The sequence below is a fragment of the Caretta caretta genome, chromosome 14 (genome assembly GCF_965140235.1).
Source record: "Caretta caretta isolate rCarCar2 chromosome 14, rCarCar1.hap1, whole genome shotgun sequence".
Lineage (NCBI taxonomy): Eukaryota > Metazoa > Chordata > Testudines > Cheloniidae > Caretta > Caretta caretta.
In genome coordinates this window covers 19,998,181-20,025,359 of record NC_134219.1, presented here as the reverse complement: position 1 = coordinate 20,025,359, position 27,179 = coordinate 19,998,181, and the positions used below count along the sequence as shown (strand labels likewise).

Below are 27,179 nucleotides of genomic sequence, written 5' to 3'. Positions count from 1 at the left end.
ACTTCCACAACCTCCATGACAGACTCGCAGCCTTACTCATGAGAACCATGCACACTTACAGTGGGATCCATCCTGACACATATTCAAAGAAAGTAAACTAAAGGGACAGGTCCCCCTGTAAGCAGAAGCGGTCATGTAAATTTGCACTGGCAGATACTATTTTTCCCCCCAATTCAGAGGACAGCTGTTTAATTCCTGAAAAATTAGAATTATTTTGGTTCCTGCAGACTTACATATACATGGCCTAGCAAGATGACTTTCTTGTTTCTTTATTGGGTATCTATCTATCCCTTAAGGCTCACATTTTACATGTTTTTCCCCCCAATACTTCCTTCTGGATTTCACAATATGAAGGAAAACAACATGCAGTCCCTACACCTTTTTATTGCCCATTGCACTCAAGGAATGCAGGGATCTCCAACCAGTGACTGATCTCATATCCCAAATTCTATGTACACTTTAGTGTCTAAGTTCAAGTTCAATTAAGGAGAAAGCTTCTTACAATGTCTTTGGCTTTTGTCAATTTAAAAAACACACTTTCTGTCCCATCTCACTGAGGGAATAGCACCAAATCTTCTCTTTTCACTAATGTAAATATATGTACTGAACAATTTCTCACCATGTTGTTACTCTGTACATATGATTTCTCACCATTTTGTTACTCTGTACATATGATTTGACGACTAAAGCACCCAATCAACACAAAACATACATTTAAAGTTATTATTTTTAGATGCAAAACCTGAAGCCACTGAAACCTAAAGTCAGTATAGCCAGAAAAGACTACTATGCCTTTAAGAAATATACTATTTAATTTTTTTTAAAATGGGCGTTTTAAACTCAATAATGAAATAGGAGCACCTAACAAATTATACAATGGCTCCCTCTTCTGGCCAGTGGGCCACATATGAAGCTGTGATAGGAAGAGTTCCTGTTCGGCTACTCTTTTAGTCAGACGCATGATTAAGAGCATATATGATATTTTAAAGTAACTATAAGCATAACATGAACACTGGATAGATGTCATGACTTTATTTGTTCCTGCATCCGAGTAAAACACCCTCACAAGTGATTCTCATTTACCTTGATGCTTTATTTCATCACCTGGAAACAGAGGACGGTATAAGCTAGAGAAGGACCCAGTGTGGGTTAGTTTTTTTCTGAGGCAAAGGAGAAATAATTACTGTCCTCATTTGCTGCACAATATTTACTTCTAGCCTTACTAGAATCTCCATGTGTCTAGCTACATCCAATTTTTCCCTTCGTAGCTTTTGGAAAACCACTGAGTCTGAATGACTTCTAATTACAGACTTACAGTAGACCACATCAGTGGTAACAAGTACCAATAGAAAGAGACTTCATTTTCTTGTCTCATGTGAGATGCCTTACCATGCTCCAACATCTCCTCGGCTGTCTGTGGTATAGTCACTCATACCATTAAGTAACATCATATAGATCTGAATAACATTATCTTTGCAGACAAATTCATCCTGTGGTCCTTCTCTCTTCACACCAACTGTCTGACAAACTCTGTAACAGAGAAATACAGAAGAAATTCTAAAGAAAAAGGACAAAAATCATGCCAGGCTTTGTTTTCTTCACACTCTTTTTCAAAAATGTTCCAGAGGTGATCCCAGCAATTACAGGCCTGTAAGCCTGACTTCAGTACCAGGCAAACTGGTTGAAACTATAATAAAGAACAATATTGTCAGACATATAGATTAACATAATTTGTTGACGAAGTGTCAACATGGTTTTAGTAAAGGGAAATCATGCCTCACCAATCCACTAGAATTCTTTGAGGCGGTCAACAAGCATGTGGACCAAGGATATCCAGTGGATATAGTGTATTTAGATGTTCAGAAAGCCTTTGACAAGGTCCCTCACCAAAGGCTCTTACGCAAAGTGAAGGTGCTCTCATGTATTGGTAACTGGTTAAAAGACATGAAACAAAGGGTAGGAATAAATGGTCAGTTTTCAGAACGGAAAGAGGCAAATAGCGGTGTCCCCCAGGGGTCTGTTCTGGGACCAGTCCTATTCAACATATTCATAAATGATCTAGAAAAAGGGGTAAATAGTGCGGTGGCAAAATTTGCAGATGATAGAAAATTACTAAAGATAGTTAAGACCCAGGCAGACTGCGAAGAGCTACAAAAGGATCTCTCAAAACTGGGTGACTGGGCAAGAAAATGGCAGACGAAATTTAATGTTGATAAATGCAAAGTAATGCACGTTGGAAAGCATAATCCTAACTATACATATAAAATGATGGGGGTCTAAATTAGCTGTTACCACTCAAGAAAGAGATCTTGGAGTCATTGCGGATTGTTCACTGAAAACATCCGCTCAATGTGCAGCGGCAGTCAAAAAAGCGAACAGAATGCTGGGAATAATTAAGAAAGGGATAGATAATAGGACAGAAAATATCATGTTGCCTCTGTATAAATCCATGGTATGCCCACTTCTTGAATACTTTGTGCAGATGTGGTTGTCCCATCTCAAAAAATATATATTGGAATTGGAAAAGGTTCAGAAAAGGCAACAAAAATTATTAGGGGTATGGAATGGCTTCCGTCTGAGGAGAGATTAATAAGACTGGGACTTTTCAGCTTGGAAAAGATACGGCTAAGGGGAGATATTATTGAGATCTGTAAAATAATGACTGGTGTAGAGAAAGTAGATAAGGAAGTGTTGTTTACTACTTCTCATAACACAAAAACTAGGGGTCACCAAATGAAATTAATAGGCTGCAGGTTTAAGAAAAATAAAAGGAAGTATTTCTTCACACAATGCGCTGTCAACCTGTGGAACTCCTTGCCAGAGGATGTTGTGAAGGCCAAGATCATAACAGGGTTCAAAAAAGAACTAGATAAATTCATGGAAGATAGATCCGTCAATGGCTATGAGCCAGGATGGGCAGGAATGGTGTCACTAGCCTCTGTTTGCCAGAAGCTGAGGATGAGCGACAGGGGATGGATCACTTGACGATTCCCTGTTCTGTGCATTCCCTCTGGGGCACTTGGCACTGGCCACTGTCGGAAGACAGGATACTGAGCTAGATGGACCTTTGGTGTGACCCAGTAGAGCCATTCTTATGTTCTAGTATTTTGGGCATACAAACTTCTTTGCCATATACATTCAGAAAATGTCTAAAATACCTTTCACAGAAGGACAAAGACAGCATCAAGCATGACCCTCTGTGTGTGTGGCTGTTGCATTCTGATTTTATAATTTCTGATTCAACACTGAAATAGTTACGTAAACAATATATTTGGAAGACTTAAAGTGACATGCTATCAAGGCTTCTAGGTCTAAAACTAAGGGCTTGTCCACACATATGGTGCTGCAGTGGTGCAACTGTGCTGATGTAGTGCTTTAGTGAAGATGCTACTACACCAATGGGAAAAGTTCTCCAGTTGGTATACTTAATCCACCACCGTAAGAGGCTGTAGCTATGTCAGCGGGAGAGCTTCTCCCATCGATATAGTGTTGTCTACGCTGGGGGTTAGGTCGGTATAACTGCAGCTCTCAGGGGCGTGGATTTTTAACACCCCTGAGTGACACAGTTATACTGATGTAAATTTGTAGTGTAGACCTCGACTAACACATTGTTTTTTATTTGTAGGATAAATGCAAAAAGAAGCAGGATTATTTTACATCTCATCATCCTACTCACTATAATGGACCAAACAGGTAGAGCAGAGGACCAATGTGATGTCTGTACACATGATCACAAAGAAATCCCTGGCCACTTAATAGATATTAATAGCTAACTTGGTTTTTATATGCACTGCACACCTAATTTATACTGATGAAAGATGTAATAGAATTATCTGAATTGTATATGTGAATGATACTTTTAAAACTGGTAACATTTTGGACTCATCACCCTTGAAAATATCCCTTGAAAGAAAGAAAATGCAGGATATTTGTATTATTTGGGGCTTTGTATGTTATTGAAAGTAAAATGAAGAAACTCAAATTCATTCCGGTTTCTAGTAGCCAAGGTTCGTACCACTGAGCTCACTAACTTCCAGTTCATGAAAAGAGAGAGCTTCCCAACATGCAACCGGCATGCATTTGGCTGATTAAGAAACTATGCTGACAACCTCCAAAAATAGTTCCACACACTGCTTCTCAGTCTGAAGAATAGGATGACATGTGGCATCAAGGATGGATTTAAGTGAGACAAATAGTGGGGATCCATATGATCGCATCAAGAATGTATAACCACCCCTCTGGGAGTGAATTTAACCCATCACCAGGTTAGAATAGAAAATGACATGAACATTGAAAATCTTACATAGAGTGATTTAAAGTCAGATAAAAATAAAGCTGACAAAACATACTTTGCAGTTGCTTTCAGGCCATCTCTTCTTGATTCTGCAAAGCTCACATCTTTGTGGGAAATGCAGATAACTTTTTTCAAACCTTCTAAAACCTGAAAAAAGACAAATACATGCTCACGATGGACACTAGATTTAAAAAAGCTGGAGAATGAAGTTAACCATATGACAAGTGCTGCACAAGCAGCAGGCAGCACAAGCTTCTACATATTACCCCCTCAATGCACTTTACTCCCACATGGACAGACAACTTCTTTACCCTTTGCCCAAAGCCCTTCATTTCCATTTTTTTAAAAAACATTTCCAGGAATTTATAAGTGTTTATTACAAAAATTAAAATTTGCATGCAAATCAGTGCAAAAGATTAGCTTCAGTTTTCCAGGTAAATATTGGAGTTAATATTGTGGGATGGTAGGATGGAGGGGAATAAAGCAACAAGTAGAGAAAAGTAAGGGTTTGTGAACCCGCTATTTCTAATCCCCATTACAAAATAAAGTGTATCTTTTTAAAACCATTTACTGTTGGTGACAAGAAATATTACCTGAACAGAACCCCTATCCCCAAGTCACCATCCAGCCTGTCACAGAGCTGGGATGCAGGAGTGGGAGCCAGGAAAGAGCAGGGGAAAATGGGGCAGAGGGGAGAGGAAGAGCAGGAGGTTGGGAGCCGTGACTGGGAGGGGGACAAATGAATAGGAAATAATCCTACCACTGACACCCAGCATTGCTCCCGCAAATCCCAGTCACGCTGACACACAGACCCACCAGCAACAGGGGGGACATCATTGCTCCTCAGCTCCATTCCCCTGAGTTGCAGGGGGATTAGTGCCCAGTTCCCAGCCCTGGGGCAAAAGAGCCAGGGATAGGAGGGAGCACTCTCCGGAAGGGGAAGTTGACAAGGCTCTGTTCCCTGGTGCTCCTCTCTGGGTGGTGACACGTCCCCAGGACTGAGCTGAAGGTGAAGCTACTCACAAGGGCTATTCACAGAGGCCAGTACTGATGGAGTGCAGCAGATAGGGAGGGGAAGGGTGCAGCAGGCTGAGGATGGGGTGTACCCAGTATCCACTGGGACCTATGGTTGGGGGTAAGGGATGCCCAGTATTCACCATGATGTAGTAGTTGAAGAAGCCTTCCACTTCCTGAAGGCCTGTCACTGCAGCAGTCAGATAGCCTTAGCTGCCAGGACCCAGCTCCCTGCCCATCTCTCTCCCCACACTGCAGAACAGCAGCCATCAACCAGTAGCTACCCTACTCTGCACAGGTGGACTGTACCATTCAGTGGGAACTCTGCAAGGGGGGATCAAGCTACCATCTCTCCTTCTGGAGGAACGGAGTCCAGGGAGTTCCAACACATCCAAAATTCGGGGGACAGGGGGGAGGACGGTGAGGGGGAAGAAATCAATAAAACCAAAAAGACAGTTCCTTTTCCGTAACTGGTGTTCTTAAAGATGTGTTGCTTATGTCCATTCCATATCAGGTGTGCGCGCACTGGTACTGGAAGTTTTTCCCTCAGCAGTATCCATAGGGGACCAGCTGTGGCACCCTGTGGAGTGGCGCCCGCATGACGCGGTATAAGGGGTGCCACCGGCTCCCCCCACTCTCAATTCCTTCTTGCTGGAAACTCCAACAGTGGGGAAGGAGGGTGGGTTATGGAATGGACATGAGCAACCCATCTCGAAGAACACCAGTTACGGAAAAAGTAACTGTCTTTAATTCGAGTGCTTGCTCATGTCCATGCAATATTAGCTGACTCCAAAACACTACCCCTGGAGTTGGGTAGCAGTTCACGGACATGTAGATTACAACATAGCTCTGCCGAACCCAGCATCATCTCTGGCCTGCTGAGTGATGGCATAATGTGCAGTAAATGTGTGAACAGAGGACCACGTTGCGGCTCTACAGATGTTCTGGATAGGGATGTTCACCAGAAAGGCCACCGAAGATGCCTGTGCTCTCGTCGAGAGGGCTCTGACAATCGGTGGCAGCGGAACCCCTGCCAGGTAGTAACAGGTCCTTATGCACGAGGTAATCCAATTAGAAATCCTTTTGAGAGGACACCGGGTGACCTTTCATCCTATCAGCTGTAGCAATTAAGAGTTGAGTCGATTTTCGGAAAGGCTTGGTACATTCTAAGTACAAAGCCAAGGCCCTCCAGACGTCCAGGACGTGCAGATGCCTCTCCTCACTGGTCTTGTGCAATTTGGGACAGAACACCGGGAGAAAGATGTCCTGGTTCATATGGAAGGTGGATACAACCTTTGGCAGGAAGGCCGGGTGGGGCCGCAACTGAACCTTATCTTTGTAGAAGACCGTGCACAGAGGTTCTGAGGTCAAGGCTTTAATTTCAGAGACCCGTCTTGCCAACGTCACCTCCACCAGAAACGCGACCTTCCGTGACAGGTGGGAAAGGAAGAGGAACCCAGCAGCTCAAAGGGCGGGCCAGGGAGCCTAGAGAGAACCAAGTTAAGATCCCACTGCAGGACAGAGGTCCATATCTGCAGAAAGAGTCTCTCGAGCCCTCTCAAGAATCTGACCATCATGTCACTGTGTGTCCATGGATCGGTGGGTGAAAAGCGGAGATGGCCAATAGATGCACTCTAATGGAAGACTGTACCAGGCCCTGGCTCCTCAAAGGGAGCAGGTAGTCCAGGACAGCCTCTATGGAAGAACGTGAGGGAGAGATGCCATGCTCGGACACTCAGCGGGAAAACCTCATCCACTTGGCCAGTGGGGAGGGATAGCTCAGTGGTTTGAGCATTGGCCTGCTAAACCCAAGATTGTGAGCTCAATCCTTGAGGGGGCCATTTAGGGATGTGGGGCAAAAATTGGGGATTGGTCCTGCTTTGAGCAGGGGGTTGGACTAGATGACCTCCTGAGGTCCCTTCCAACCCTGATATTCTATGATAAGTCAGTCTAGTTGCGGACTTCCTACTCCCCAGGAGGACCTGTTGGACTCCCTCCGAACAAGTCCATACTTCTGGGTTCAGCCACGCGGCATCCACGCCAAGAGGTGGAGGGACTCGATGTTCAGGTGTGGAAGCCAGCTGTGGTCCTGTGATAGCAGGTCTGGGAAGTTGTGCAGGGGCCAGGCAGGGGCCGCTGACAAGCTCATGAGCGTGGCGAAGCAATGTTGACCAGGCCATGCCAGAACGATCACGACAACCTGAGATTTGTCTCTCTTGATGTTTGTCAGGACCCTGCTGATGAGTGGAATCGGAGGGAACATGTACATCAGGCTCCCTGACCACAACAGGAGGAAATCATCGGAGAGGGAGCCCCTGCTCAGACCTTGCCGAGAGCAAAACCAGCGGCATTTCCTGTTCTGTCTGGTAGCGAACAGGTCCACTTGGGGAATTCCCCACCTTTGGAAGATCATGCAGGCTACCTCTGAATGGAGCAACTACTCGTGGTGAGAGGAGAAATTCCTCCTGAGCTGGTTCACCAGCGTACTCTTGACACCGAGAAGGTGACAATCTTCCAGGTAGATTTCATGGCTGATGCAGAAGTCCTATAGATGGAGTTTGTGTGTGTGTTTTTTGGAGGGGGGCGAGGGGGTGAGAGAACCTGGATTTGTGCAGGAAATGGCCCACCTTGATTATCATGCACATTGTGTAGAGAGTTGTCACTTTGGATGGGCTATTACCAGCAGGAGAGTGAGTTTGTGTGTGGGGGGGTGGAGGGTGAGAAAACCTGGATTTGTGCTGGAAATGGCCCAACTTGATGATCACTTTAAATAAGCTATTACCAGCAGGACAGTGGGCTGGGAGGAGGTATTGTTTTATGATCTCTGTGTGTATATAAAGTCTGCTGCAGTTTCCACGGTATGCATCCGATGAACTGAGCTGTAGCTCACGAAAGCTCATGCTCAAATAAATTGGTTAGTCTCTAAGGTGCCACAAGTACTCCTTTTCTTCTTGACAGAGAGTCGACGACTACGCTCCCCCTTGCCTGTTGATGTAGAACATCGAGGCTGTGTCAGGACTCGTACCACCTTGCCCGACAGGTGGGGCAGGAAGACTCTGCACGCCAGATGGACTGCTGGACTACTCGGAGCTCTTTGACGTTTATGTGCAACTTCGCCTCCTCCGGGGACCACATCACCTGTGTCGGGAGGTCGTTGAGATGCACACCCCAGCTGAGGTTCGAGGTGCCGACACCAACTCGATTGAGTGAGGGGGATTGTCGAACCAAACCTCCCCCAGAATTGTCCTGCAGTCAATTGTCCTGTCAGCATTGCAGTGAGATAAGTATCACCTGGGGAATGGTAACATCTTTTCCAAGAGGTCTCTGGACCGGGAATAGACTGTCCCCAGCCATTGTCACAGGGGCCACATTCAGAGCCTGGCCTGGCGGACCACGCAAGTGCATGCTGTCATGTAACCCTGGAGGCGCAGACAGACCCTGGCTGTAATCAGAAGAAACACTGAGACTTCCGCGATGAGGTTCATCAATGCGTGGGACACCCTGGCACAGGTCGAGTCGATGACCGCTCCGATGAACTCTATCCTCTGCACCAGCACGAATGTCAACTTTTTGTTGTTTACCAATAGGCCCAGAGAGCAGCACATGGCCTGAAACACCACGACATCCCTTCGGACTTGAGACCTGGAGCTGCCCTTGACAAGCCAGTCATTGAGGTATGGGTAGATCTGAATACCCCAGCACCTGAGGTAAGCCCCCGCCACCACCAACATGCACCTGGTAAACATTCTCAGTGCTGTCGCCAGGCCGAACGGAAGGACTGCAAACTGGTAGTGGTGGGGCCCCACCGTAAAGTGTCTGCGTCCTTGAAAGATCACTATGTGGAAGTATGCGTCCTTCAAGTCGAGGGAGGCATACCAGTCTCTGGGATCCAGGGAATGGATAATAGAAGCCAGGGAAACCATGCAGAGATTTAACTTCTTTAGGTACTTGTTGAGGTCTATGGTCCACGACGGGCCGTAGGCTGCCCTTAGCCTTTTGGATTAAAAAGTATTGGGACTAGAACCCCTTGTTCCTGTACCCGAGAGGAACTTCTTCCACCGCACCCAGCTGTAGTAACCCCTTTGTCTCCTGCACAAGGAGACTCTCATGAGAGGGGTGCTGAAACAGGGATGGGGAAGGCGAGTGGGAAAGGGGGGTAGAAAGGAATTGAACGGTATAACTCCATTCCACTGTGCTGAGGACCCAGCAGTCCGAGGTTATAGCCATCCAGGCAGGGAGGAAGAGGGGAAGGTGGTTAGAGAACACAGGGAAGGATGGATCCAGGGAATAGTCTGGTAAGTCGCCCTCGGTCGCACCCTCAAAATGACTGTTTGGCCCCCTGCTTATTACGGGTTGACCCCAAAGGGGCAGAGAGTGGAGGCGGATGGCTTGGCGGCACTTGTAGCCCCTGGCTCATTTATGGGGCTGGTCCTGCCAAGGCTGACTCCCCTGGCCCTGCGGCTGGTGAGGTTTGAACTGCTTACGCACAGGGACTGGGACGTAGACACCCAGGGTTTTTAGGGTGCTGTGGGAGTCCTTGAAGCCATGCAATTTGTTGTCTGTTTGTTCCGCAAATAGGGCCTGGCCGTCGAAGGGCAGGTCCTGCATTGACTGCTGAGCCTCGGTGGACAACCCAGGGAGGAGCAGCCAGGAGGCCTACCACATGGAGATAGCAGAAGCCATGGTGCGGGCAGCAGCATCTGACGCCACCTGGAGGGCCGCCTTGGCCATGGATGTGCCCTCATTGAGGATCGCTCAGAACTCCTTCTTGGAAGCCTCGAGGAATGACCTTTCGAACTTGGTCATGGCTTGCCACATATTGATGTCATATCAGCTAAGGAGGCCTTGGGTGGTTGGCCACTCTCAGCTGAAGACTGGAAGACAAATAACCCTTACATCCGCAAAGATCCAGCCTCCTCGAGTCTTTATTTTTGGGGGTGGCCCTGGGTTGTCCCTGCCTCTCCTTGTGGTTAACTGCCTTGACTACAAGGGAATTGGGGGCTGGGTGGGAGTATAAGTAATTCTGCCTTTTGGTTGGGGCCACTTGCATTCGGCCCTTTTAGACATATGGGCCAGGGAAGAGGAAGTTTGCCACAGGGCATTAGTGATCTTAGAAACCCCTTCACCGTGGCAGGAGCCGAGTAGCAGAGGACATCAAACAGAGTCCGAGGGCACTTCCAATTCCTCTGCCTGAAGCCCCAGGTTAGAAGCGACCCTCTTCAAAAGTGTCATCCTGAGGAACTGGGTGAGGGGGACCCATGATGTCCTTGTCGTCACCAGACGAGGCTAAAGCAGTGCTGTGGGAACCTCCACGTCCATTGGTGGTCCAGCAGCTTGCTCCCCTGGGTCCTCCTTGACCTGCGGGGTCTTACCCCACAAAGTATCCAGCACCGGAGGGGGACAGGATACCAAGGCCGCTAGCCTCTCCGAGGCTCCCAACACCAATCGGCCAACCTAGGAAAGCTGCATGAACCCCCCAAGTGCTCCACAGGTACCATGGCACCAGCCACCGCACTTGAGGCCATGGGACAGATTTCAGTGCTGATGATGTAATCATCACCATCAGTACCGGGGCTTGTCCCACAGTCAGGGAACCTTGCTCCAAACTGGAGCTACCAGTGGAGCGGTCGGTCCAGGGCAACCAGGATCGGGCTAAGCAGTGGCTCTTGTCTGACCGGTGCCGGTTGCTGTGTCCCAAAACTGACCTGTCCAAGCGAGACTGTCTTGGTCAGGCTCTCGGGGACTGACGGCGTTCAGCAGATCTGCGTCAGATACCCGGTGATCCGTGCCTCGCGCTACTCGACCGGTACCAGGATGTTGAACAGGACCGGGGGCTACCAAGAACCGATTGCCAGGAGGATCATCCTGAGTAGGGTGACCTTCCTTTTGGAGATGGACGACAGCCCAGAGATCGGTGGTCTCTGGTGCCCGATCGGTCCTGGGATCGGTACCGGGCCCTCACAGTCTTTTTCGGCTTCTTCCCTAGAGCCGTGGAGGGAGATCAGTGCCGGATCATGGCAGCGCCGAGGGAGCACTGCACACAGAGGCGACAGTGCTCGAGGCAGAGTTGGAACGCTGCTCCAGTGCCAGAGTGAGTGCCGACTCCATTTGGAGCGCTCTTAGATGGATATCACGCTCCTTCTTTGTTTGAAGGAGGTTTGAAGGACTTGCAGATATGTCATTTGTCACTTATGTGCCTTTTGTCTAAGCACATTAGGCAGCTGGTATGGGGATTGCTGACGGGCATAGCCTGTTTGCAGAGATCACAGGGCTTAAAGCCTGGGGACTGGGGCATGCCCTGACCCCAGCTGGGTCCCGTTCGGGACTAACAGAGTTTGAGAACTAGTACTCAGGGTAACAAAGAAAACTAACTATGTGTAACTATTTTACAGGATTTCAAAGGTTGCAAGAACAGAGAAGGGATCAATGCCAGCTGAAGCAGCAGATGTTCCTGCACCGTCCCTGGTAGTAAGAAGTAAGAAACAACTGAGGGTGGGTGGAGCCGGCAGCACCCCTTATACTGCACCATGCGGGTGCCATGCCAGAGCCAGTCCCCTACAGATATTGCTGAGGGAAAAACTTCCGGCACCAGTGCATGTGGTGAGCACACACCCCTAATATGGAATGGACATGAATAAGCACTTGAAGAACAATGGCTTTTTTTTTTTCTTTCTTTAAGCCACAAATTTTGCATGGAAAATTGTTTAAAAAAATGAAAACAAAGGGCTTTAGCAAAGACATAGCTCATTCTCCATATCCAGTCAGTCTTTCGCTTCTACACTAAGAATGTGAAGAAAGGTCTCGATTTTAATTATCTGAATATATGTTAAGCCAAAGTCATTACGATTGACTGGGTTACTGTATTATAAACTAACCCCTCCACATCAACACCCATGGCAATGATCTTCTATCATGTATTTGATTAAGTACTCAGACTTCATTCAAACTATTTCCTGAATCAGTTAAAACTTGTACCCCCTCACGTTTTTTTTCTTTTCTTTTTTGTGGTAAGGGCCACACTTTATCTCACCTGCTGGAGCTTGCCTTTTAACAGAAATCTTGGAAGGGCCCCCAGGGCTAGCGAAAACCCACAACGAATCATTTCCTCTGTGTTCTGAAGTTCTGAAATATATTGCTGCAACAGTTCACCTAGAAAAATACAATTGCAAAGTGGAACCCAGCTACTGCATCACTATATTAGCTAGCCTACCAGTAGAACAGGGAGGCTAGATGAAGATTCTCTTCAATTCAATAACCCTAAAATGGAAGATAAATTAATATTCTGTTTTCTCAGAAAAAGTAACAAAAATTTTAAGAATTGTCAGTTATAGTTCTCTGAATACTATTCATGTAACAAAGTCAGTTTAGACTGATTTTTAACCTCTTGGTCATTTGAGTTTGAGACCCCCTGCTATACAATATAGGCCAAAGGACTTCCCTAAAATAATTCCTAGAACATATCTTTTAGAAAAACATCTAATCTTGATTTACAAATTGCCAGTGATGGAGAATCCACCACAACCCTTGGTAAGTTGTTCCAATGCTTAATGACTCTTACTTTTAAAAATGTACTCCTAATTTCCAGTTTGAATTTATCCAGCTTCAACTTCCAGTTGCTGGATTGTATTATACCTTTTTCTGGTAGACTGAAGAGCACATCATCAAATATTTGTTTCCCATGTAGGTATTTATAGACTGTAATCAGGTCTCCCCTTAATCTTTTCTTTGTTAAGCTAAACAGATCAAGCTCCTTGAGCCTATCATTATAAGGCAAGTTTTCTAACCCTTTATTCATTTTCATGGCTCTTCTTTGAATCCTCTCCATGATTCTGCCACTGCTGCTCTGATCATGATAACTGTCTATCCACAAATCTTTAAAAATCCATAGGGCTTCCTTGAGGCACAGAGTACATTCAAGATGGAAATCCTCATCCTCCAGAACTCAGGATCTCTACACTGCAGTCTGTAGTGGCAGGGAAAGTGGCCCTAATGAGGGTAGAGGAATGAGAAGATGCACCCGCAAACTGAGAAGAGGAACTAGGAAAGGGAGATTCTAGGAAAGGGAGAGAAAAAACTGATTTGGAGAAAAACAGGATCCAACCAGAGGGGGAAGTGACATGTAGTTGAAAATGAGGATATAAAATAAAATAAAATAAAAAGAGAGAGAGAGAGAACAAAGAAAATAGAGATAGGGAAGAGAAGTATGTGGAACCTTCCATCTCTGTATTTTTATTGCATGTTGTCCATGCATAAAGAATACAATGTACTGCACACAGCCTACTGCCACAATAAACTGTATGTGTAGGAAATGTATTTCTTACTGTAGACATCATGCACCAAATGAGATGTTCTTGACTGACCAGATTTCAGCTACTGTACCAAACTTTTTCTTAAACGAAGAGCAAAATATATGATCGAGTAAAACCTGTGTAATTTGTAACTATGCAGAACTAAAATACTTCTGACTGAGAGCTGCAATTTACATAATCTCTTTTAAAAAAAAAGTTAAGTCTCAAAAATAAGTAGCTTTACTAGATAGGTACTTTCTTTTTAGCGTTTGCAAGGGACACAGAAATCAGAATGGCTATGAAGATCGAAACAGTGAAGTTGCTACCTGTCATGTTAAGGGTTAAATGATTATGCAATATTTGCCAGGGGAAGACAGATAGTTTGCCATAAGGCAATGCATTTAATCACAACTCATGACTCCATTCTGGTTTGTTTTTTTTTTTTAAATCCCCATACAGTCAGCAGGTCTTAATTACTGTATCTCATCAGGAAACAGGAAACTAGCTACCTATTCAAGAGCTAACACATTTTCATATAGACATATTTATTATTTTAAAACCTTCCTAACCACAGGCCCATAATAGAGAGCCCTGAGGCCATATGCAGATACCATGCTTGCATAGGCACTCAGTGACAACATCTCAGATTATGGAGTTGCAGCAGCATTGCTATGATTGATGTTAATTTCAAACTGACAGTCTTAGTCGAATGACAGAAAATTCAGAAGTGACAGAAAGCAAACCAGCAGCTATTTACTGATAACTGCAACTGATAACTGCTAAGCAGTAGTAATTATTCTACCTCCAGCAATGTGACATTACATGCCCCCTACTGATGTGTGCTTGGTAAAATAGCACAGCCCGTGAAGTTTCTACAATTTTCATTAAACATGACCTGCAGCTACTAAGAGGAGATCAGAAGGGAAAAATTTCAAAAGTGAGCTGCAGGCATACAAGAGAAACAGTGAAAATAAAAACGCAGACGAAAGAAAATAGATACAGCAGATGAGAAGTGAGAGTGCAAAGGAAAGAAAGTAGAAAATAAAGAGAAATGAAAGAAGTGATGTGATAGTAACATTGCAGGCTAGTTGGGACTTGCTTGTTGTGAAAAAATTCAGATTCTTATCCACTAAAGTTTATGGTATTATTTAGCTACCATGCAGTCATGTAACACTGGTGCAATATTACCAAAATCCCATTTGTTTAACCCCTCCACTGCTGCTTGGACCTGCCCTAATAGGAATATCTATTATCATGGTACCTATGCTGCTCAATGGAGTATGATATAGTCTCTGCCCACATAACTTTTTCAGGAATTCTAGGGAAGTTCCTAGTTCCTAGAAATAGATTATAGATATATAGTATGTACATGTTATGGGTAGTACAGAGAAAATGATAATTTCCACAGAAATATACAAAACTAGGCATACTGACATTTTTAAAAATTGTTTACATTCTTGATGCAACTTTTATCACCATGTGTATGGATGTCCAGAAAACCTTGGTAGACTACAGGTATTCCGATGCAGCTGCGCCGATGTAAGATCTCCCATGTAGCCACTCTATGCCAACGGGAGAGAGCTCTCCTGTCAGCATAATTAGACCATAACAAGCAGCAGTAGCTATGTCAGCAGGGGAGTTATGCTGATAGAAGTATTAGTGTAGACATAGCCAGTGTAGGAACACCTCTTCCCCAAATGACGTTACCTACATCTATGGAAGCAGTCTTCTGCTGAATAAACCCCAGTGTAGATGCAGCTATGTCGGCCTGACTATGTTGGTTGGAGTGTGTTTTTTTCACATCCCTGACCAATGCAACTAAGTCAATATAACTTTTCAGGGTAGACCAGACTTAAGTCATCTGCTGCCCTCTTACTTTACCATGTCCACTCTCCTTTCTGATTTTGACACCTTCCTATCTTCTTCTGCACACAGTCCCCTACCCTCATCTACCAAGACTTCAACAACAACGTTTATGTCCAGTCTGACCTATTCGTTCTCCTTGTATGGAGGGACGGTTAGGGGAGGCTCCGCCTCCCCAAACAGCCAGGTGTGGCCTGGCCCCCGCCCCTTATCCAACCCTCCCTGCTTCTCGACCCCTGACAGCCCCCCTGAGACTCCTGCCCCATCCACCCCTCCCTGTCCGCCACTGGACCTCCCACCCCTGACTGCCGCCACACCGCCCCATCCAACCCCTCCTCTCATTCCTGACTGCCCCCCTGCACCATCCAACCCCCCTGTTCCCCACCCCAAACTCCCCTGCCCTCTATCCAACCCCCCCCCCGCTCACTGCCCCCTTACCGTGCTGCCTGGAGCACCAGTGGCTGGTGGCACTACAGAGCACCAGGACAGGCAGTCGTGCCACCCGGCTGGAGCCAGCCACGCCATCACGCAGAGCAGAGAGCACAAGGTCAGGCTGCGGCTCTGCACCTGCACTGCCCGGCAAGAGCTCGCAGCCCCGCTGCCCAGAGCATTGCGCCAACAGCACAGTGAGCTGCGGCTGCGGAGGAGGGGGAACAGCAGGGGAGAGGTCAGGGGCTAGCCTCCCGGGCCAGGAGCTCAGGGGCTGGGCAGGAGAGTCTCGCAGGCTGGATGTCCCGCGGGCTGTAGTTTGCCCACCTCTGATCTAATCCAACAGCCGGTCTTTGATGATGGTCAACACCAGATGCTTCAGAGGATGGTGCAAGCAACCTCACATTAGGCAAGTACGGGATACTTTGCCCCCCAATGAATGTCTCACCCAAACCCCTGATAATAAGTGATTGGTTTAAACCCTAAAAGCATGAGGTTTTATATTAAACAAATTAAGCATTAACTATAACAACTCTGGTTAACCTTGTTAAACTTGCAAATCGCCATTCCGTCTTTGAATCTTGCTACATTTTTGGCCTCAACATCTTGTGGAAATATGAGTTCCAAAAAGACTAATTAAATATTATGTGAAAAAATATTTCTTTTTATTAGTTTTGAATTTGCCACCTTTCAGTTTCACAGAATGTTCCCTTATTCTTGAGGTCTACAACAGAGAGAACAAAAGCTATTTGCCTTCTCTGTTCCAGTCATTATTTTGTACATTTATTTTCCCCTGTATTCACCTCCTTTCTAAAATAAACATTTCCGCTCTTTTCAATCTCTCTTCATGAGGGAGTTTTTCAAAGCCCTTAATCACTTTCATTCTTCTCTGAACCCCTTTAAAGTCCCTTGAATCAAAAATAGTCACATTCCATCATTTCTTTTTAGAAAGAATATGACCCAAAAAAAAAAAGAGATGTAAACTAGTTCTTGGGTATCTATGTATCTCTCCCTGATCTGTAAATTATTGGTATTTCTAAGCACCTTGGTTTGGTTATTAAAGGTAAAATGTTCAAATTACATGGAATTAAAAAGAAGAAAGAGTATTTTCAGGAGTGCACACAAATAATGAGCTTGTATACTGAGAGCAGCAATTCAAAAAGTAAATACCCAAGACATTATAAATAACATTGTCCTATACACATGCAATCTTTTTCTTTCATCCCTCCAAGGCATTTTTCCATATGGAACATAAGGATGGTGTATATTAATTATATAAATGTGTACACCCAATTAAATGTATTTAAAATGGTACAGAACTGGGCTGGGCCTTCAGAATTTGCTAATCCACTGTGATGCTTTTTAAACAATCTATTTAGCCTCCTTTGAATCTCTTCTACCTGCATAACCAACATGAATAATTAAAAGACATTCGTTAATGAAAACATACACAATACATATGCATCATTACCCTGAAGAGCTGGATTGGCTTCTCTCTGTTCATTGATGTAATATTCATTACACAATGCAGCAAGTGCAGAGACTGCAGCTTCCTGAAATAAAATTGTGAGCTTTAATAAAATAATAAAATGTCTACTCTAATATAACTGTGTCCAGAGATAGGATAATGGATAAGAAAATGGAACTGAATTCTTTATATTAATCCTATTTATAATTATTCTTTATACTATTCTCCAAAATTATTGAAATCAACTTCTTTTTTATTTTGATTAAACCTCTTGTACATTATCGTCTAGGAGTATCTTTAAACCAGTGTATCCTTACAATTGTCATGTTTTCTTAAGACGACATTATGAATTATACTGATTATATATATTCTATACTAATAGATTATACTGATTAAAATCTAAGAAATTATTACTGATTTCTGTGTACCATATTCTCAGTTCATTTTAGAGTTTTCCTGCTGTACCTAGAAGTGTACGATGCAGAAATCTTTTTCTCTATTCTATAATCTACATTATTTCCAAATTCATATGTAACAATTGTATTTCCTCAAAAAATGTAAATTGAACTCAGAAACAACATCTAAGAAATGCTGAGGGGTATAAAAGATGTATTTTCCACTGAATGCATTGGATGAAGTGAGCTGTAGCTCACGAAAGCTTATGCTCAAATAAATTGGTTAGTCTCTAAGGTGCCACAAGTACTCCTTTTCTTTTTGCAAATACAGACTAACACGGCTGCTACTCTGAAACTTAAAATCATAGAAACCGAATATACAGCACAGCTTTTGTCTGACAGTCCCTCAACATGATTACATAATTTCAGTTTAGAATGGGGATGGGGAGCAGCACTGTACACATGGACTTCCATATCTTTAGATGACGGATCTCTGTGACAGGTGCAGCAAACAATTCTATCACAGACATTGCTTGAGAAATTCACAGTAGAGCTACATTTTTCAGCCAATAAAACAGTGATGACCAATGTAGTAATAAAGTTGAGAGCATATAAAAAGAAAAGAAACATGTGCTCTTCATTCCGTATTAATAATAATGATACTTTCATAATAACATAGGTGTTCTCAACTGTGAATAATAAGGACTGGTAAAAAGAAAAGGAGTACTTGTGGCACCTTAGAGACTAACCAATTTATTTGAGCATAAGCTTTCGTAGAGTTTTCCTGCTGTACCTAGAAGTGTACGATACAGAAATCTTTTTCTCTATTCTATAATCTACATTATTTCCAAATTCATATGTAACAACTGTATTTCCTCAAAAAATGTAAAATGAACTCAGAAACAACATTTAAGAAATGCTGAGGGGTATAAAAGATGTATTTTCCACTGAATGCATTGAATGAAGTGAGCTGTAGCTCACAAAAGCTTATGCTCAAATAAATTGGTTAGTCTCTAAGGTGCCACAAGTACTCCTTTTCTTTTTGCGAATACAGACTAACACGGCTGTTACTCTGAAGGACTGGTAAAACAAGAGTTTCCTCTGTCATCTCACAATTCTACCCCAAAAAATATTTAAGAGATGAAGCAGATCAGGTAATATCTTTTAACTGGACTAACTTCTATTGGTGGAAGGTACAAGCTTTTGACCTTGAAAGCTTGTACCTTCAGGTCAAGAAGAGCTCTATGTATCCTGAAAGTGTGTACCTTCCACCAATAGAAGCTTGCCCAATAAAAGATATGACCTCACCTCCACTTTTTCAAGTATCCTAGACCCAAAACAGCTGTAACACTACAAACACCTCAAAAATATTCATCAGATTTTATCTCCATGCTGAGCCAGAGATTTTGAAGAAAGAATCTTATTTATTTTAATATTGCTGATTACTCTAAAACTCTGTATTAGGCAGGTACTCGGAAACATGAAAAATTATCTTCTCACTAACGTGGAGCCATATCTTAGCTTCACATAAAATATCTGGATGTAAAAACCTTCACTATTCACTGTTTATTTGCATGAAACTGCATTATGTAAGTAAAGTAGATGTTCCCATGCCAGGAAAAAAGATTAACTCTCTGTCCTTGAAACATTTTTTTTTTAAATCGGGGAAGGATTCTCACCCAGTAGGCAACATCCAACTAAGGTTAGCTTGAAAATCAAGAGTTTTGGTCCAAATTCTCTTGACTTAAGTCTATGATCAATTGTCTATGAGCTCAGTGTCAATTTCCTACAATAAATCACCTGTCAAACTTCTTGGCTACATCTCTACAGTTTTCATGGGTAAATCAAGAACTCCAAAATTTCTGATTTTAGATTCTTCTCCAATGATTTGGATACCTTCCTGCCTTCTCCTCCTCTCCTGACTTTGTATGTATTTAAAAAACTGGGCCACCAGTACTCATGCATTTTTGTAATTAAAAGGGACTATAGAAGGGAATTTTCTTAAGCTTGTCTATTGTGAGAAAAGTAGTCGTGTGAAAATGCTACCTTCTACACAATGAAACTTGTGTGTTTTGAGTTATATTTGCTTGCTTTACCAACAAAAACTTTTTTTTAATTCAGGTTAGCACTATGGAGTCAACAAAAGTATGTTCCAGCAAGCTGGATACTATTCTGCTTCACACATCAGTAACATTGTCAGAATGATGTTAGAGGTAGGAGGACTACAGCTGGATTTTTACACCTCTGAGTCTGTAGTCCTGGTAAATTGGACAGTCACATTAAATCTGATTTGCAAAAGTCATCAGGAGAGGATAATTGTGGCAGCATTTACAGGAATACCCCGAGTACCCTCCTTCCATCCCAATAATCCCCCAGTCAGCATACTTTATTCTATACAGAGCACAGATAAAGCAATCTCAAACCAGAGTCTCCTGGTATTAAGAGGGAAAGACAAGTCTAGTGAAATGTCATCCTTTCTCCAATTTTTGGGAAAGCAGGGCAGAAAGTTCAACACATACTATTTATTTCTGTATGCATAACAACATTGCATTATACTGTCACTCCCATCATGAAAATTGAGACCTACAAAATAAAACAGGAAAGCCAAAGTGAAGCCCCTTAAACAAAATAAAATCAGCAAAGCAAGATTGCTTTTGAAGTTATCATCAAATGGCAGACAGGTAGAAGACGTCAGCTTGAAGCATTACTGTCAGTAAGTGCCTTTACAATATCAACTGTCGAAGGTGGAAAGTAACACTCAAAAGATGATTTTTGGAATTTTGGAGACTGGATGGTTACAAGAAAGGAACTCCTTTAGCCAACTTAAGAGATGAACATTCAGGGATCTCTCATATCCCTCAGGAAAAGAAAATGAAACTTTCACAAGACAAAACACACAGACCACTCAAGAGCCTACAAAAGAGTTGTCTGTTTAAATGAGCATGCAAACAAATACAAAACACAGGGTATTAAGAGAAAAGGAAACTGGAGAAACACAGAATAAATCATTATGAAGGGGGAAATTTTTCGAAAGCAAAGATGATACCGCTTGGTTTTAAACTTGAGAAAGCATTTCTGATAAACTCCACACAGTCAGGTTACACCATTCCACAACAGCAGGAGACAGAATTCCAAAAAGGACAAAACCATTAGTCTTACTAGTCCTTTCAGCTCCACTGTTAATTTCTGTTTTTTTTAAAACCATTAGTTTTCCTATCCCACACCAGGAAGCGAGAACTTCTAGTAGAACAAAGGCTATAATGCTGCTGAGAGCAACAAGGAAAATATATCATCAGGAATGTTTGCCTTCATGGTATTTGTTTAATAAAGCCAAAGAGGATAGAATTACTGTACCTTTATTTGCTGTCTTGCAGTGCTTGAAACAAGAGGCAGACTTCTTAAACTGTCATTTATCAACCATTGCCAGCCATCTGGAGTGGCAGAAAAGATATTCAGTATAATTTTAATGACATAGTCTTAGGTATATTGACATCTATTTATAGTGATCAGCAATTAATTAAAACTACTTATTTTTTCTTGCTCTTTCTCAAATAACTGAAGGTGTGAATTACAATGAATGTAGTTATCTTGTTTCCATTCACTGAAGGGGGGAGGGATAGCTCAGTGGTTTGAGCATTGGCCTGCTAATCCCAGGGTTTGTGAGTTCAGTCCTTGAGCAGGCCATTTGGGATCTGGGGCAAAAATTGGGGATTGGTCCTGCTTTGAGCAGGGGGTTGGACTAGATGACCTCCTGAGGTCCCTTCCAACCCTGATATTCTATGAAGTGTCATCTATGAAATACACAAGCTATAGGGCTCAGTGCTTTTCTCCTGAGCCTGTAATGTGATGAACAGATAGGAAGAAACAATTTGTAACAACTTATTCAGGACAGATGCTGCTAAAGGTCCAGGCCAGGTCTACACTACAATTTATTTTTGTATAACTTAGGTCATTCAGGGGTATGAATAAGTGCCCCCTCTCCTCCCGAGCAGCATAAGTTATACCACCTAAGCACTGGTCGGGACAGTGCTATGTCGATAGGAGAGCTTCTCCCACCAAAATAGCTACCACCTCTCGCAGAGGTAGATTTATTATGCTGACAAGAGCGCGCTCTCCCATTTGCACGAGTGTCTTCATCAGACATGCTACATCAAAGCAGCTGTGCCAATGAAGCACTTCTAGTGTAGACTAGCCCTCAGTCAAAAATAGTCACCATGATGCAGGATTTCATAGGTGGGGAGTACAAAAAAGGGCATTCCAACAGGAACCCTCTATTTGTTGAAAAAATAATAAATGTTACTGACCAACCCTTAATCAAGCAGAAATGCTCAAAAGGAGAGTCTTATCTTCCCACTGCTAAATATTATGATTTTCAGAGACTTTTTGACAACTTTAAGAGAAAGAGGCTTGCTTGGGGGTGACACAAACAAAAATTTTCTTCATACACTGCTATATGCAATATCTTCAACCACAGATTTGTGTACCTTTTTGAGATTTGTTAACAAGATGTTAGTGAGTAAGGGTAGGTTATCAAAACTTAGTTTCCTTGAATAACATCACTGACTAGTACTATGTAACTTCGAGAATATAATTAGAATGATGCCATAATATAAGACCATTGAAAGTAGTATTACATACCGATTATGGGATCCTCTCGAAATGGCATTTTTGAAAGTGACAACTTTTCAATTAAAGTGCAGACTGGGGGGGAGGGGAGGAGAGAAAAAAAGGCAATTATATCATTTCTGAAAATAGTAACTTGCAATAATGTTGACAAAATGCAGTCATACCAGTACTGATGTAATATATACAGTTGTAAAAGAGTGTACTTAAAACAGAAGAGCAGAAAATGTTGCAAATAGAAATATTCTAACATTATAGCTCAAAAATAAATATATAACAAGGAAACTGAAATGGAATTATTCTTGTGGTTCCAACATCAAAAAAGAACTTACACTACAGTAACTGGGGTCTTTCCAGATGTGGTAGTCCCACTGTAAGGCATGTGAAATCAGATTTTATTTTTAATAGCTGTGTCTGTTGGGGCCGTAAATGCACCCTGTGCCTCCTCATGTTCCCATGCGAGGATATAAAGGGTGGAGTGGCCAGGAACCTCCCATAGTTCCCTCACAACTCAAAGCCCATCTTGGTTGAAGACTCCAAAATGTGGGGACTGGAGGATGGGTAATGGGATCTATGCTGGCTACAATATCTCAGAGAAGTACAGTTATTGTAGGGTAAGTAACCATTCTTTCTTCTTCGAGTATGTGTCAGTGTGGACTTCATCGTAGGTGACTGGCAAGTAGTATCCCTATGGGACAGTGGGAATGAATGAGGAGTTTCAGTTGTATCAGTCAAATAGTGATTGTAGCACTGCTCTCCCAAAACTGGCATCCAACCTATCCACTAAAACCAAGGAGCAGTCTTTGACAAAGGCCAGGGGAATTACTCTACATAGCCACCTTGTAGATTTCTGATAGCACATGCCAGCTAATATCATGGCAAGACGTACTGTGTTATCCATTTCCATAGCTTTTGTGATGAGATGGCTAGATCTCTAGAACACCTGACTAGGGCTAAAAGTACATAGGGAAACAATCTGAATGGTTTCATCCTGTCAGTGTAATCTAATGTGTGTAATTTCTTTTCCCCCCCATTGCCAAACATAGGTTCAAGAAGAAGACAGGTAGGTTGATTAACTAGTTTAGGTAAACTTCTGAAATAACCTTAGGGTACATCTTCACTACCCGCTGATCCGGGTAGTGATCGATCTATCAGGGATCGATTTATCACGTCTTGTCTAGTTCAAATCCCCCCCAGTGTAGCCCAGGCCTTAGGAATGAGCTTCAGGTGAGGTCTCAGCAACACCTTGTCCCTATGTAATGTCATATAGCAAGGTTCAGCCATAAGTGCCTGAAGGCACTCATTCACTCTTCTGACTGAAGTAATAGCCACAAGGAAGATCATCTTTCAGAGTGAGGTGATGCAAGGGGCATTCTGATAGAAGTTCAAATTGAGGTTCCATTAAATTCTAGAGGACTATTGAGGTCCCAGACAGGGGTGGGTTCTCAGACTGGTGGCTAAAAATTTGGTAACAGTGGGTGAGAGAAGACCAAACATAATTGCACAGGTGCATGCTAAGCTGAAATTGCTGTGACATGGATTTTAATCCATGTTGAACTAAAGGCCAGCCTGCTATAAGTGCAATCAGTAGTCAAAGAACAGACTACAGAGAGTCCAGACCATGTTGGACTTCCCATATCAAGAACCTCTTTCATTTAAAAGAATAAGTTTTCCGGCTCTGTATCAAGATTTCCTGGATCTGTAGGGAGCAGTCCTGGTCCATGGTACTAAACACCCAACAGCCACATCTTCAGATGCAGTGACTGCAAGTCTGGATGAAGCATCTGGCCATAGTGCATAAGCTCAGTTCCAGGTGGTTTGGGAGCTCTTTGAAAAGCAGTGCCACAGGATAATGCCTCAGATCCAGCTCTGGTGCCAGATGCCACCCCAATACCAATGATGTCTCCTTCACTACACTACCCTGATTCATCTCCAGAGTGGTTCTATCCTGTGCACTGAATGAGGAAGAAGGGTTCCTGTGCAAAAAAATAGTATGTGATCATGTAATTAGACATTGTCATAATGCATATGATACCGGGGCCAAATTTAAGATTGCATTGACAACCTGAATACTGGCATTTCTTAACTTCTGAATACTTGACTTTGCAACTTTACTGTTCTTTTAATGTAGGTTGTGTAGGTGGGTGGGTGGGATGTGCAAGCAAGGGAGACAGAGAAAGAAAGAGATCTTATATATACAGTGTTGATATTGCAAGAAAACAGTGGAATGCCAAGAGATGCAAAAGTTGACGTAAATAGAGTAAATTAACTAACATATATTTGCTATTTTAATTCAACAAAAATAGCACCAGCCAGCTAACATGCAGAGGGACACCTACCAGCTGGTCTCATTAGTTCTCCACCTAAACCCCTGGAAAATAGAAACAAAAATGCAATATTTTCAGATGATCGATTACTGCATACAATTAGGTAAGCTGCTTACTAAAGCACAATAAGTTTTCAAATGAAAAGTAGCCACAGAAATACAACAAGTAACACTCAAGTCTTCCCAAGATTAAGCTTGTAAACCCTCCAATCTTACGTTTGACCAACTCTCAACTCAAACAGCACTGTACCGTCTACTGCCTTAATTCACTACAAAATGCTCCATACAAAACCTTATTGTACACTCCATCTTTTCTTTTCCAAAGAACAAAGACCTAATTTCTCTAATCCTATTTGAAAAATAAAAGGCACTCAGGTTCATGCTTTTTTCTGATAGCCTCACTTTAGAAGTACTATGGCCCTGTGGAATTTACCACAGGATTTTTCAGTCACAAAATCTGTCACCATCCTAGAGTCTTTCCACTTGAGAAGCAATTGTTTGAAAATCTTTTCAAAAGATATTAGAACTTTATTCTCTAGTTTATTCTTTTATATCAGAGCATAAAGCTTCAAATCCTCTTTGCTTAGTGTTATTTGGTAACAGAAAAACAAAGTTTAAAGCTTGAGAATACAGATGCATGCCTTCTATACAGCATGGATTTTTGGAAGAGCTCTCCTACAATATACCACTCAGCAAAATTACACTGGTGGTCCAGGCAATGCAGACCTGCCAACCTTACAGGTTTTCCTCATAAGTTATGGATTTGCAGACCGTTCTATAGGGAAATCTGCTGTGTTTGGCTGCTGTTCCTCATAAACCCTGCCTCCTAAGGAAGAGCAATCAATTTATTACTCAGCATTTCACTAAACTGACACAAAATATCAGTCCACTTTTATTCTAAGTGTTACTGTAGTGTTGGCACTTCCTATTTCCCCCCCAAAAAAACCTACACACTATCTCCAAACGTCATGACCTACCTGAATGTGCTTCCTTCAAGGTTTATAGATCAAATTCAGTCCTTAAACTGACTACTGCAGTACCAGTTTCCATTAGCCAACTGTTTTCCATACAATTTTGGAGCCTTAAAATGCTAACACAGTTCTACAGAAAGTGACTTTTTAATAGGAGCTCAGTGTAATTCAGTGAAATTCACACATTGGGGTAGGAAATTCCTTGCAGCAGAGATGGAATGGTAAAGCTCCCAGATCGCAGATCTAATATCTTATTTGAAAATGAATATTCACTTCCACTTTATTTAGACCCCGATTGGAACCAAGCAACAGTACTTTGTTTTTAATTTACATGCAAATTCAAATTACTTTCACAGAATTGTTTTTAAAGTCAATTTTGGAAGAAGTTAGGAATCTCCTTTTCAAATTACAAGGATAACGTTACATAGAGTATTTTAGAACTGAACAGCTTCTATGGCATCATAAGCAGTAAGTGTTATTCAGGTGTCTGAATACATTAAATCTGGAAGTTATCCAAAAAGCTAAGAACCTCTGCTGACATACATTATTCCATATTAGCGTTAGTCTTGGATTAATGGTGATGTACATGGTCTTTGTTTAATGGAAACTATTAAACATGTCCTGCCATGCTTTCACAACATGAGAATCCCAACGAGAATGCTTCCCCCTTCCCAAAATTTAAAAAACTGCTTTCTGATTTCCAACTTAACGTACACATATACACAATACCAAAACATTTCATACTTTCGTTATATAAAGCAAGTGCTCACTGATATTCATATTATTTGTTGATTCTGTTTTAACTTTAGGCGACATAGTTAATGAACCTCTATGTGGAAAAGAATTTACCATCTTTTCTTCCCATATGTTACATATATTAGAATTTCTTCAGAGAATTTTACAGCTCACCTATTTGCTAACAGACCTAGAGTGCCAACTGAGGATAATTAAACATACTTAAATAATAAGAATTAAAATATTAGTAGCATTCTCACGTGCACAAATTCCTCAAGTGGTAGAAAAACACTACCAATATATATGATGGTCACCCTTACCTAAAAAATACAAGTATAAACATAAATGTACTATACTGAAAAACGTTAAGAGACTTATCAAGCCAGATTAAGACTGAAATTGAGTTTGGACATTTTAGCTGTGAAGTGTAATTTATAGAATAGGCAGAACAAATCTGACAATTCGAAATGCAAACAGTAACTATTTTGATATGAATCCCTTAAAACATACGTTCATCACAAAAATAAATTAGATCCATTCAGCTTCTTAAGGGACTTTGTCCACTCAAAATAGAATTACAGGAATATTTTAAGGTTTAGTTTATACATTATAGGGCTGCAGAAATATAAAGCAGTGTGACCAATAATATTTCAGTGATCATGTCATCTGTATAAAAGATTCCAAACTGAGGTGGAGGGAACTAGTTTTCAGTGGTCAGAGATGGAATAGCTGAGAATCTGATGGGATTTGTTATGCTCATCTTCAAATGATGT

The 27,179-nt window shown here is 42.5% G+C and overlaps 1 protein-coding gene across 10 annotated transcripts in view; it reads right to left on the bottom strand.

Moving 5' to 3' along the window:
* Window positions 1–27,179, bottom strand: part of TBCD (tubulin folding cofactor D) — a 261,750-nt gene that overhangs the window by 68,643 nt on the left and 165,928 nt on the right. For 9 of the 10 annotated variants that reach the window (XM_048817354.2, XM_048817360.2, XM_075119355.1 and 6 more), the window contains exons 24-30: window positions 24,714–24,745; window positions 22,390–22,452; window positions 21,106–21,182; window positions 17,360–17,441; window positions 12,339–12,457; window positions 4,350–4,441; window positions 1,390–1,530 (exon numbers count right to left, since the gene is read on the bottom strand). The exons of the other annotated variant lie outside the window; for it this stretch is intronic. In XM_048817354.2, coding sequence (XP_048673311.2) covers window positions 1,390–1,530; window positions 4,350–4,441; window positions 12,339–12,457; window positions 17,360–17,441; window positions 21,106–21,182; window positions 22,390–22,452; window positions 24,714–24,745 — 606 coding nt within the window. The remainder of the gene's footprint in view (window positions 1–1,389; window positions 1,531–4,349; window positions 4,442–12,338; window positions 12,458–17,359; window positions 17,442–21,105; window positions 21,183–22,389; window positions 22,453–24,713; window positions 24,746–27,179) is intronic. 10 annotated transcript variants of the gene reach the window in all.